The sequence below is a fragment of the Gobius niger genome (assembly GCF_951799975.1).
Source record: "Gobius niger genome assembly, chromosome: 7".
Classification (NCBI taxonomy): Eukaryota; Metazoa; Chordata; class Actinopteri; order Gobiiformes; family Gobiidae; genus Gobius; species Gobius niger.
In genome coordinates, this window is record NC_136858.1 from 37,052,727 (window position 1) to 37,065,571 (window position 12,845).

General features: G+C 36.7%; 1 protein-coding gene across 1 annotated transcript in view; it reads right to left on the bottom strand.

The window, feature by feature from the left end:
- The window catches only part of spg11 (SPG11 vesicle trafficking associated, spatacsin), a 63,043-nt gene extending 50,866 nt beyond the window's left edge, over positions 1-12,177 (bottom strand). The window contains exons 1-6 of the mRNA XM_079560559.1: positions 11,837-12,177; positions 9,489-9,673; positions 9,189-9,404; positions 7,310-7,529; positions 4,574-4,714; positions 2,010-2,389 (exon numbers count right to left, since the gene is read on the bottom strand). Coding sequence (XP_079416685.1) covers positions 2,010-2,389; positions 4,574-4,714; positions 7,310-7,529; positions 9,189-9,404; positions 9,489-9,673; positions 11,837-12,045 — 1,351 coding nt within the window. The 5' untranslated portion in view covers positions 12,046-12,177. The remainder of the gene's footprint in view (positions 1-2,009; positions 2,390-4,573; positions 4,715-7,309; positions 7,530-9,188; positions 9,405-9,488; positions 9,674-11,836) is intronic.
- Positions 12,178-12,845: the final 668 nt, after the last annotated feature.

A 12,845-nucleotide genomic window follows, 5' to 3' on the forward strand; every position in this document is an offset into this window, starting at 1 on the left:
AATTTTTTTTTACAAAAATGTGACAAAAAATGTGACAAAAAATTACAATTTTTTTTACAAAAATGTGACAAAATGTGACAATTTTTTTTACAAAAAATGACAAAAAAAAATTAAAAAATTGACAAAAATAAATAAAAACGTGAGGAAAAAGATCCTCTCGGTTCAGGCGGGAGTTAAGAGGTTAACCGCCTTTCTTAATTGAGAAACCTGTGCTTTCTATATTATTGTATCATATTTACTTTTTAAGAAATGTGTGAAATCCATGTGTATCCAGTGAATAGGATACTAGATCCTATTCACTGGATAGATACTGGCGCCCGGCAAAACATTAGGTTAGGTACAGGGCTCGGTATTTGTATTCTCGGTAAATTGTTTACTTTAAAGACACTGGTGCCTGATCTAAATGATTTGTCATCTAGACTAGTGGTCCCCAACCTTTTTTGTTTCACGTACCCCTTGAGTTGTTCATTTATACTCTACCCCCTACCTCGAGGATCTTGCCAATATTATAAGAAAGTGACTAACTGAACTATTAAGTATTTTATAGTGAGTTGTGTTTAAAAAATCTTACTGTTTGCTGAAAAACTTTAAAATTCTACTCAGTTTCAGCTTCTTTTTTTAATCTGAAATAATTACAAGTGCCCCCTGCTAAGTGCTCAAGTACCCCGGTCTGGAAACACAGATCTAGACCCCTTGAACAGGACAGTAATGGTGATTTACTCCATTAACCTCTTAACTCCCACCTGAACATGTTTTCTCCACATTCGCCAAATCTAAAAGCTTCTTCAAAACAGAGGCAAAAAAACGAGAAGAAAGTGAGGATGTAAACGCAACAAAAAAAGCTAAAAAGTGACTAAAAAAGGCGACAAAAATGACAAAAACTGAAAAAAAAGATACAAATCCAGCAAAAAAAGTGACAAAAATCCAACAAAAAAGTGACAATAATCCTGCAGAAAAATGACAAAAATCCATCAGAAAAAAGACAAAAATCCAGCAAAAAATGATAAAAATCCAGCAGAAAAAAGACAAAAATCCAGCAAAAAAAGACTAAAATCCAGCAGAAAAAAAGACAAAAATCCAGCAGAAAAATTACAAAAATCCAGCAGAATAAAGACAAAAATCCAGCAGAAAAAAGACAAAAAGCCAGCAAAAAAGTGACAATAATCCAGCAGAAAAAATGACAATAATCCAGCAGAAAAAATGACAAAAATCCAGCAGAAAAAAAGACAAAAATCCAGCAGAAAAATGACAAAAATCCAGCAGAATAAAGACAAAAATCCAGCAGAAAAAAGACAAAAAGCCAGCAGAAAAAAAAGACAAAAATCCAGCAGAAAAAAAGACAATAATCCATCAGAAAAAGTGACAATAATCCATCAGAAAAAGTGACAATAATCCAGCAGAAAAAATGACAAAAATCCAGCAGAAAAATGACAAAAATCCAGCAAAAAAGTGACAAAAATCCAGCAGAAAAAAGACAAAAATCCATCAGAAAATATTACAAAAATCCAGCAGAAAAAAAGACAAAAATCCAGCAAAAGACAAAAATCCAGCAGAAAAAATGACAAAAATCCAGCAGAAAAAGACTAAAATCCAGCAAAAAAAGTGACAATAATCCAGCAGAAAAAAAGACAAAAATCCATCAGAAAAAAATGACAAAAATCCAGCAAAAAAAGACAAAAATCCAACAGAAAAAATACAAAATTCCAGCAAAAAAGTAATAAAAAAGTGACAAAAACACATAAGGGAAATAAACAGTGACGACAATGGCAAAGAGGAGAGAATGGATTTGGTTGGTGATAAGAGGTTAAAGGAATATCATGTAACAATCATGTAACATTCTTTACACCCAGAGATTTACAATATTCTGAGTAATTTGTTATTATTTTACAGCTAAACTTACATAAAAAGCAACATTTAGCTATGACTGTGGGCTAAGTACTGGTTTAAAGTCATATAATGTAGAAGAAATTTACTTATTTGTATTTTGGGTTTTGTATATAATATCTTACTTTTCAGCAGCAGCACGTGTTGCTTCTCTCCACGGCGCCGCACGGGAGCCGCCTCGCCCTCCGCCGCGTGGTAGCTCACGTTCCCGGACTCGAACTCCCACAATGCCACGGTGGTGTGAGCGTTTCCGGGGGCGACGAAGGTGAACAGAGCGGAGAACTCGGACACGGCGAGGAGAGAGGCGGAGCAGGCGTCGGGAACGGAGAGAGACCGGGTCAGGCCTTTGGGCGGCACTCGGCTTCGCTCCGGGAGAGGTGCATGATGGGCGCTGAGGTGAGGCAGGCCCGACCACCAGGGGGCGTCGGACGGAGGGGAGCGGGAGGGAGGGGGTGAAGCGTCCCGGGCCGCGGAGTACATGGAGGCCATACGCGACTCCCATGAGCTGGAGAAGAAGAGAAATAATAACACTCAGTCGTCCACGAGATTTTTTATCTGAGTAAAGGTTTGCGAGGTTGTCGACTAGACTTAGTTGTTTAGGATGTTAGTAGTAGTAGTAATTCTTTTTAGACATACTTTGTCCAACCGAGTGTTATGTTTATTTCGGTCCATTCTACAAAATGTACAAATTTAAAAAGTTGCTGTGTTATGCAGTGTTAATTTCGTCGACTAAAATATTTAGTCTTAATTTTAGTCAAAGTTATATTTTTTGTGACTAAAATTGGACTAAAACTAAATTAAAAGTTTCTCATGAGACTAAAACTGTGACTAAAATGTCCAGATATTTTAGTCGACTAAAATAAGACTGAATAAAAATGAAAAGGAGAGACTAAAATCATCCAAACTTCTATTGAGCGTCTGAAAGAGCCTCAGATCATGTAAATCCTCTCCCAAAGGATCAGCTCTGAGCTTTGTTCATGTGGAGCAGCCTCTACATGTCACAAAAATGTCACAAGAAATTGACAAAACATTTACGAAAAATTACAAAAATGTGACAAAAATGTGACAAAAAAATGATAATAATTTGATAAAAAATTAACGAAAAAAATACAAAAATGTGACAAAAATGTGAAAAAAATTTGACAAATAAATGACAAAATTGTGACAAAAATATGACAATAATTTGATAAAAAATTAACGAAGAAATAACAAAAATGTGACAAAAAATTACCAAAAAAATGACAAAAATGTGACAAAATGTGACAAAAATTTTTACAAAAAATTACAAAAAAATTACAAAAATTTGACAAAATTTGACAAAAAAAATTACAAAAAAAAAGAAAAAAGACAAAGGAACAAGATTAAATATGATTATGATGAATATTATAAATGTAAAGTCGACTAAATTCGTCTTAAATTTAGTCGACTAAATTTACTTGCAATTTTAGTCGACTAAAACTAGACTAAAATTGAAGAAATTTTTTTGACTAAAACTAGACTTAAATCGAAATACATTTTCGTCAAAAGACTAAGACTAAAATAAATTATGTTGACAAAATTAACACTGGTGTTATGTGTAAATTCTCTTCATGTAACATTTTGTGTGAAGCTTAAAACTGATGATTGTATCGTTAAAAATCTGTATCTGTTTAGCTCAGGAAGGACTTGCATCAAAAGTCAATGTGATCTAGACCTAATAATTGATTATGTTTTGTAAATGTACATTGAATTGAACATGGGGTCGGCACTTATGAGCTTCAGCCGACTCCATTTTGAGCATCCACACTGTATGAATTTTGGAAGATAAGATGAATGTAAAATGTAAAAAAAACTAGGGTTGGAGCGAGGGTCTCCCTTATACAATGGTTGCCTCAGATCTAGACCACAGAAGGAGCAGTAATGAAACAGACTTTGCGTGCTGGCCCAGCTTCAGAACGAAGTTTAGATGGGGCTAAGGCAATTCTAACTCCTCTGATTATAAATCGTTTTATTACAAGAACATGGCGATGAGAAGAGTCCCAGCCACCGTTGTGTACAACTTCTAGAGGGACTATAAAGAGCATCCTGACCAGCTCCATCACTGTGTGGTTCTTGATACAGTAGATCAACATGCACACCCCTAACACCAAAACAACAACAGTTTTCCATAAATAAACCACACACGCCTTCAAGTGCCACAACACCGGGTCTAATCTGAGTTTGAAGGAGACATTTCCATCGTGTGTCAGTCTTTACCTCCTGATGATGCTCCTTGTGCAGCCACAGCTCAGTCCAAAAGAAAGAAGCACATTTTACAGGGGGCAGAGAAACTTTTTTTTTCCTTTTCCAATTCAGCCGCTCCAAGAAATCCTGCAGTTTCTGATCAATTAAATCCTGTACATTTCATAACGCTATGACGCTGCGCTATGAACCACAAGATCGGGCCCTATGTCTTTCGTGATGTATAAAGGTTTTAACCCTAAAATAAACATGATTCTTGTATTAGCTTCAAATGCTAATTAGGGTTAGGGTTAGGGTTAGGGTTAGGGTTAGGGTTAGGGGTTGTCTAACTGGAATACTGATCAAAAGCATCACTATTAGAATGTGCCCATCTATTTTCAGCACATGTTGTCCATTTGGCGTGCCCACAAATCCAAGCCTTCCAGCTACCTACTTATCCATTCTTCCCCAATACCCGGAGTTTGTTTACCGGTCGGTGCTGAAGTTCACTCCCAGAGCAGAGAGGCAGTGCTTGGAGCTGCTCACAGTGTCCTGGTCCCTGGGGTCCTCGGGCGGCTGCAGAGGGGGCTTCTCCGGGGCCGGGGCACATGGCGAATGTCCCGGAAACACCCTGGAGGGAAACAGTTGACAAAGTTTCGTCTTACTTTCTCATGAATGCGCTTTCCTGGCACGACAGCAGTCAGACGGATGACAACTGTTTGTTTGGGAACATTTGGCAGCGGGATTAAACAGCTTTGGGCTATTTTTCAGCTGTGCTTATTAGGATGAGGAAAACATGCTGAAGAACAGACTATCCCTTATGTGCGGAGGGCTTTCCACCGAGGCTTTTGTAGGCTGACAATACAAGACAAAACAACAGCAATAATTGGCAACCCGAAGACATTCCCATTTTGAAACGTAGACAGTAGCCATACTTTTTAATGCGATTTTTTGCCCAAAAACAATATTTAATGAAACAATAGCAAAAGATAGATCCTCCTAAACATTAACCCCTTAACCCCCACCTGAACCGAGCACATTTTCTCCAGTTTGGCTTTACCCCAATCCAAAAGCTTCTGGAAAAAAGGTGTGAAAATAGCGACAGAACTGAGACAAAAAACAATGATGAAGATGTGACAACAAACGGACAAAAAATGGACAAAAAACTGACATAAAATTGACAGAAATTTGACAAAAAAATGATGAAAAAATGTGACAAAAAGTGACAAAAAATTGACGAAAAAATGATGAAAAAGTGGCAAAAATGTCACAAAAAATGGATAAAAAATGGACAAAAAATGACAAAAAAATTACAAAAAATTGACAAAAAAATGACAAAAAAAATTATGAAAAAATTATGAAAAAGTGACACAAAAAAATGACGAAAAATGTACAAAAAATTGACAAACAAAATATGAAAAAGTGGCAAAAATGTCACAAAAATTGACAAAAAATTTACAAAAAAGGACAAAAAATTACAAAAAATTGACAAAAAATTACAAAAAATTGATAAAAAAATGATGAAAAAATGATGAAAAAATGATGAAAAAGTGACACAAAAAAATGACAGAAAGTGACAAAAAAATGACGAAAAAATGATGAAAAAGTGGCAAAAATGTCACAAAAAACGGACAAAAAATTGACAAAAAATTGACAGAAATTTGACAAAAAAATGATGAAAAAATGTGACAGAAAGTGACACAAAAAATGACAGAAAGTGACACAAAAAATTGACAAAAAAATTATGAAAAAGTGGCAAAAATGTCACAAAAATTGACAAAAAAATTAACAAAAAATGACCAAAAAAATGACCAAAAATTGAAAAATGATGAAAAAATGATGAACATGTGACAAAAAGTGACAAAAAATTTACTATTTGACAAAAAAATGACAAAAAAGTTACAAAAATTAGTTGAAAACCCAACCAAAAAATGATGGAAAAAAAATCTGATGACGTGAGGAAAAAGATCCATTTAGATGAGTTTTGTAGATCTTAGCTTTCAAATGAGGCGTTACACTGGCCTACTGGATTTGGGTAAAGCTGAACTGGAGAAAATGCTCTCGGTTCAGGCGTGAGTTAAGAGGTTAACTAATTTTGTTTTAAATTGTGAAAACTTGGGTAAACAAAAACAAGGAATTGGGCCCAGAAATGTGTGCAAAACTTGGATATCAATGTTGTATTTTCACAGGCCTTGATTTTACATTTGCATTTTAAATGTATTTGTTTAATAATCATCCCATCAATAAAAGGATGTAGAAGAGCTTTGTTGTTTGGGGATAATAACACTATTGTAGGTTTTTGAGACTTTCTTTTGATTTGAAATGCGCCTGTGGCTCTTTTGATGTCAGATGCTGCAGAATACAGTCACTAATGCAGCATATTTATAGTTTTCAGTCACAGAGCAACAAAGCAACAATAGAAACACATCCCATAATGAATCAGCGTATCAGTGAGCAGCCTGTCTTTTTATGTTTGTTCTTGGCATAGTATTTGCTTGGGTTAAAAGTCACCTGAAGTAGGGCTGCTCGATTATTGAAAAAATAATAATCACGATTATTTTTGTCATAATTGAAATCACGATTATTCAAACGATTATTTGTTGCCTTTAAAAAATCCATCGAAAAAGTGACAAAAATCCATCAAAAAATGACAAAAATCCAGCAAAAAGTGACAAAAATCCATCAAAAAAGTGTCTAAAATCCAGCAAAAAAAGACAAAAATCCATCAAAAAAAAAGTGACAAAAATCCATAAAAAAAGACAACAATCCAGCAAAAATAGTGACAAAAATCCATCAAAAAATGACAAAAATCCAGCAAAAAAGTGACAAAAATCCAGCAAAAAAGTGTCAAAAATCCAGCAAAAAAAGACAAAAATCCTTTTAAAAAAAGTGACAAAAATCCATAAAAAAAGACAACAATCCAGCAAAAAAAGACAAAAATCCAGCAAAAAAGTGACAAAAATCCAGCAAAAAAAAAGACAACAATCCAGCAAAAATAGTGACAAAAATCCAGCAAAAAAATGACAAAAATCCAGCAAAAAATGACAAAAATCCAGCAAAAATAGTGACAAAAATCCAGCAAAAAATGACAAAAATCCAGCAAAAAATGACAAAAATCCAGCAAAAAAAAATTAAAATCGATTTTTTGCGATTATGCTAATTTTGTAATCGTTTACTGTTGTAATCGAAATCGTAATCGAATTTCGATTAATTGCACAGCCCTAACCTGAAGTAGTGGTTGAGGTCGAAGGCAGTGGCGGTGTGAGAGTCGGTGACGGCCACGGCGGTGCTCAGGTCGTGCGACACTTGCAGAAGGCAGTAGGAGGCAGGAGGAGGGAGCGAGGACGGAGGAGACGAGGACAGGTCATCGTCCTGAGGCCCAGAGTCCAGGTACGAGCACAGGTCAATGGAGGCGAGCGCTGAGCCGTCCGACAGAGAGCGCACAGCTGCACACAACTGTTAAGGCACAAAGGGCGCTCCGTGTTTCAACCTCAAGGAAGACTCACTGACGCAACTATTCTATGTAATTAGATATTTACATTCCTGGACCTTTTTGAGCAAAATAAAAAGTGTCAAGGAGGTTAGGATGAGCTCTATTAAAGGGATATTTCAGGATTTTTGACATTTCATTTCATTTTTCATTTTCATTTTATTTATTTATTTCATTCAAAAGTGATGTTCACAATCACAATAATGATAAGGATTTTTGACATAGGGCCTCATTTCCTAGTTATCCAGAGTGTTGCTGATTTCTGGAGATATTTTTTTTGTAGTTCATGCAGTTCTTATGTTTGAAGAGTTTCGTGGCGCTAGGCTAATGCAAGGCTAGCACATTTCTATGGTATCAGCTAGCCTGCCTTAAAAACAGTGTGACCCGCTCCACAGAGCACCTGAGGCAAATCACTTATAACACCAGACTAACCATATAAATGTCTGTGTTGATAGAGTCATTTTAACAATTTTGCATTTAAAAGAACTTATATTTGAGCAGCATCAGCTTTGTGGTTGTATAAGCTACGCAGCGGCGGAGTGATTGCTAAAAAATCCCTACATTTAAGACTAGGTTCAAAACGTACCTCTTTGAATGAGCTTATAATCAGGTCAGTGAGGTGAAGCTCTGACCCACAGCCTGAAGTAAAGCTGCCTCAGGAGGAACACTGCTGTGGGAAGTACGGTCCACTGAGCGCTGTCCTCTTCTTCTTACTGCAGACTTTGTCTTATTATGATACAATATTTAATGTATCTGTAGTCTGTTCATCACTATTCACATGGTGTCTCCTGTCCCCCCCCCTCGGGAGTGCCTGTCTAGATCGAACGGAGGAACCTGGGTGAACGGAGGAACCTGCATTCTGGAATCTGAGGCCTGGACGGTCTGTGATCTCGGCCCGTCTGCTGAGGGATCCTTCGGCCTGGGTCTCTATAGCCTGTCCGTCCATGGGAGTGGATCTCTCCTTCTGTGGTTCTCCCCAAGGTTTCTCTTTTCTCCTGCCGGGTTATTGAGTTTTTCCTCGCCGTGCTGGAGAGTCTAAGGACGGGGGACGCCCACGCCGCTCGTCGCTACCTACTATAGGACGTTATATTTGCCTGGATTCACCTGAACTTTAAATTGTCATATTTATTGCTCTGTTTTATTGCCTTAATGTTTGGTGCAGCTGTGAGGCCACTTCTGTTGTGATATTGGGCTTTACAAAACCAATAAACTTGAAACTTAAACTTAAAATAGTCCCTCAAAATGCCATCATTCATGTGATGCAAGGTCAGTTCCAAAAATGACTCTATGGACACAGACATAGTCTGGTGTTATAAGTGATTTGCCTCAGGTGCTCTGTGGAGCGGGTCACACTGTTTTTAATGCAGGCTAGCTGATACCATAGACATGGGCTAGCCTTGCATTAGCCTAGCGCCACGAAACTCTTCAAATATAAGAACTGCATGAACTACAAAAAAAAATATCTCCAGAAATCAGCAACACTCTGGATAACTAGGAAATGAGGCCCTGTGTCAAAACAAAAGATGCTGTACTGATTGATGTGCGTCTATTTATCAAAAACTATACATCGACAAACTTAGATAGTGCACTTCATCACATAGTAGCAAAAGGATACAGATGAACCCGCTGGATGTGAGTGAGAACAGAGTTTCTTTGCAGACACAGTGATGAACAGGCTCGTCGCTCTGTTGAACTCTGAAACAGGACAGGACTTCAGGCTGCTCCTCCGTCCGCCGCCACTGAAGCTGCAGAATCCACTCGGTGTTTATCAAAAGGCAGCAGCGACCGCACGCCCAGGACAGAACGCTGAGAGACAGGAGCTCGGAGGCACCTGGGAGACCGAAGTTAGAATGAAAGATGGAAAACACGTCAAAAGTTGGCCTCGTACAGTGGGTCCATGGTTTGAAATACTCACTCTGGTCGGCCTCTCTGACCGCCTGCAGCAGTTTTTCAGACGAATATTCACAGAGAGCTGAGAGGGAGTCGGGACCATCAGATACGTCCAAAAGTTTCAGCTCGAACTTTGATCCCACGGCCAGGAGCCTGCGGGCGCCTCTGGGACCGACGCTGCTGTGGACACCCCCCTCCTCCCATTGGAAACTGCACGAAAGAAAGATTGATTTCACATTTATGAAGTCTTTAAAACTACTTTCAGGTAAGAACATATCTCAGTGTGGAAAAACGGTGGCCTGTTCCTTTAATTGCACAACTGCGTCTCCAGGAGGTGGGGGCGTTCCTAGGAGGACTCAGGCAAACCTATCCCTAAAATGGCCGCCATCAGAGTTTTTACAGATTACTCAAAAATACGTGAATGTGCCAAGGCAACACATATATATTTAAATCACAATAATACAAAGGAACATATTACAAAGAACATAGTACAATGAATATAGGAACACATCATGCACACGTACACACAACGTTTATGATTTAACATTATCCTATTGTAACTTGATCAATCATACATTTTGATTTGCCTCACTGGCAAAAGAGAACCTGTTAAACTTCAAGCACAACTACAAAGCAAGTAACAAAAGGCGATCATTAAGATATTTCTTTGACAAACATTATTAACATTACCAAAAGTTACTAGTTTCATGTTTAACCTCTTATCACCCGCCAAAACCAAATGCATTCTCTTCTCTTTGCCATTGTCGTCACTTTTTATTTCCTTTATGTGTTTTTGTCACTTTTTTCTAACTTTTCTGCTGGATTTTGTCTTCTTTGCTGTATTTTTGTCATTTTTTTGCTGTATTTTGGTCTTTTTTTGCTTTTTTGTTATTTTTTGCTGTATTTTTGTCTTTTTTTGCCTTTTTTTGTCTTTTTTTGCTGTTTTTTTGGTCTTTTTTTTGCTGGATTTCTGTCTTTTTTGCTGTAATTTTGTCACTTTTTCTGCTGTATTTTTGTCACTTTTTTGCTGTAATTTTGTCACTTTTTTGCTGTATTTTTGTCACTTTTTTGCTGTATTTTTGTCACTTTTTTACTGTATTTTTGTCACTTTTTTGCTGTTTTTTTTTGTCTTTTTTTGCTGGATTTCTGTCTTTTTTTGCTGTAATTTTGTCACTTTTTCTGCTGTATTTTTGTCACTTTTTTGCTGTATTTTTGTCACTTTCTTTCTGTAATTTTGTCACTTTTTTGCTGTATTTTTGTCACTTTTTTGCTGTAATTTTGTCACTTTTTCTGCTGTATTTTTGTCACTTTTTTGCTGTAATTTTGTCACTTTTTTGCTGTATTTTTGTCACTTTTTTGCTGTAATTTTGTCACTTTTTTACTGTATTTTTGTCACTTTTTTGCTGTATTTTTGTCACTTTTTTGCTGTATTTTTGTCACTTTTTTACTGTATTTTTGTCACTTTTTTGCTGTATTTTTGTCACTTTTTTGCTGTTTTTTTGTCTTTTTTTTGCTGTATTTCTGTCTTTTTTTGCTGTAATTTTGTCACTTTTTCTGCTGTATTTTTGTCACTTTTTCTGCTGTAATTTTGTCTTTTTTTTGCTGCTTTTTAGTCATTTTTTGCTGCAATTTTGTCATTTTTTCTGCTGTACTTTTGTATTTTTTCTGTCGTATTTTTGTATTTTTTCTGCTGTATTTTTGTCTTTTTCTGCTGTATTTTTGTATTTTTTCTGTCGTATTTTTGTCTTTTTTCTGCTGTATTTTTGTCACTTTTTCTGCTGTATTTTTGTCACTTTTTTGCTGTATTTTTGTCACTTTGTCTGCTGTACTTTTGTCTTTTTTTTGCTGTATTTTTGTCACTTTTTTTGCTGTATTTTTGTCACTTTTTTGCTGTATTTTTGTCACTTTTTCTGCTGTAATTTTGTCTTTTTTTTGCTGCTTTTTAATCATTTTTTGCTGCAATTTTGTCATTTTTTCTGCTGTACTTTTGTCTTTTTTTTGCTGTAATTTTGTCACTTTTTTGCTGTGATTTTTCTCACTTTTTTGCTGTAATTTTGTCACTTTTTTGCTGTAATTTTGTCACTTTTTTGCTGTATTTTTGTCATTTTTTGCTGTATTTTTTGTCACTTTTTTGCTGTATTTTTGTCACCTTTTTGTTGAGTTTTTGTCATTTTTTGTCATGTTTATTTTCTTCATATGAAAACAGAGCATCCAGTATCCTATGTTATAATAGTAATTTATAATGCTATCTTCCCCATTCTATTATCATATAATCACTGTGCTGTGAAATGAAGTTAAACCATAATACAAACAGAAGACATTTTGACATTTAAGGTTTTGATTTTTGTGCTCACTCTCCCCATTATTACTCACTCTCTGAAGCGTCCCTCCACTCGCACCGGCCTGGCCTCTCTGTTCGCGGGGTCCCAGAGCTCCAGAGTCCCGCTCTGACCGACACATCCGAGCAGAGAAGCCCCGGGAGCGAGCTCTGCCCTGAGGATGTCCCCCGTCCGAGCACCAAGCGGGGTTTCGGGGATCACCGCCACCTCCAGGGCGCCCCTCCGGAGCTCAGCCGCGGACATTTTCGGCTCGGTTTGTAAGGCTCAAAGTGACCGACGAAGACACATCGTGGTGAAACGAAGACGCGGAGGGATTTAAAGCCAAAGAAAAGGTCAAAAGTGAAGCATTTTTCAGACTTCTTCCCCTTCTGGAGGAAACGGTCACATGTGCTGTCAGCTGACCACAGATAACAAAGGAAACTTAATCGAAAACCGATGTCGTTGATCGTTAAGGATAATGTTAGCATAAATGTTATTAGCTATTTTAACATATTGCTGTTTCTACAAATAATAGCTATATTACGAAGTATTTTTTGCCCAACATGCTGGCGAATGATTAGCAACTGTGATTAGCTTACAGGTAGCATAATGCAAACGAAGTCTTCTGGCTACTGAAAGATGCGGTCTAAATGTTGAAACTTTCAGCGTGTATGAAAGTGCTGGTTAACCCCTTAACTCCCACCTGAACCGAGCACATTTTCTCCAGTTTGGCTTTACCCCAGTCCAAAAGCTTCTGGGAAAAAGGTGTGAGAATAGCAACAAAACTGAGACGAAAACAATGATGGAAATGTGAGAAAAAAGTGAGAAAACATTGACAAAAAAGTGACGATAAAATGATGAAAAAGTGGCAAAAATGTCACTAGAAATTGACAAAAAATGACAAAAATGTGACAAAAAATGACAAAAAAATGTGACAAAAAAATGACAAAAAATTGGACAAAAAATGACAAAAATTTGGCAAAAAAATGACAAAAATGTGCCACAAAATGACAGAAATGTGACAAAAAATGACAAAAAAATTTATTTAAAAAATGACGAAAAAA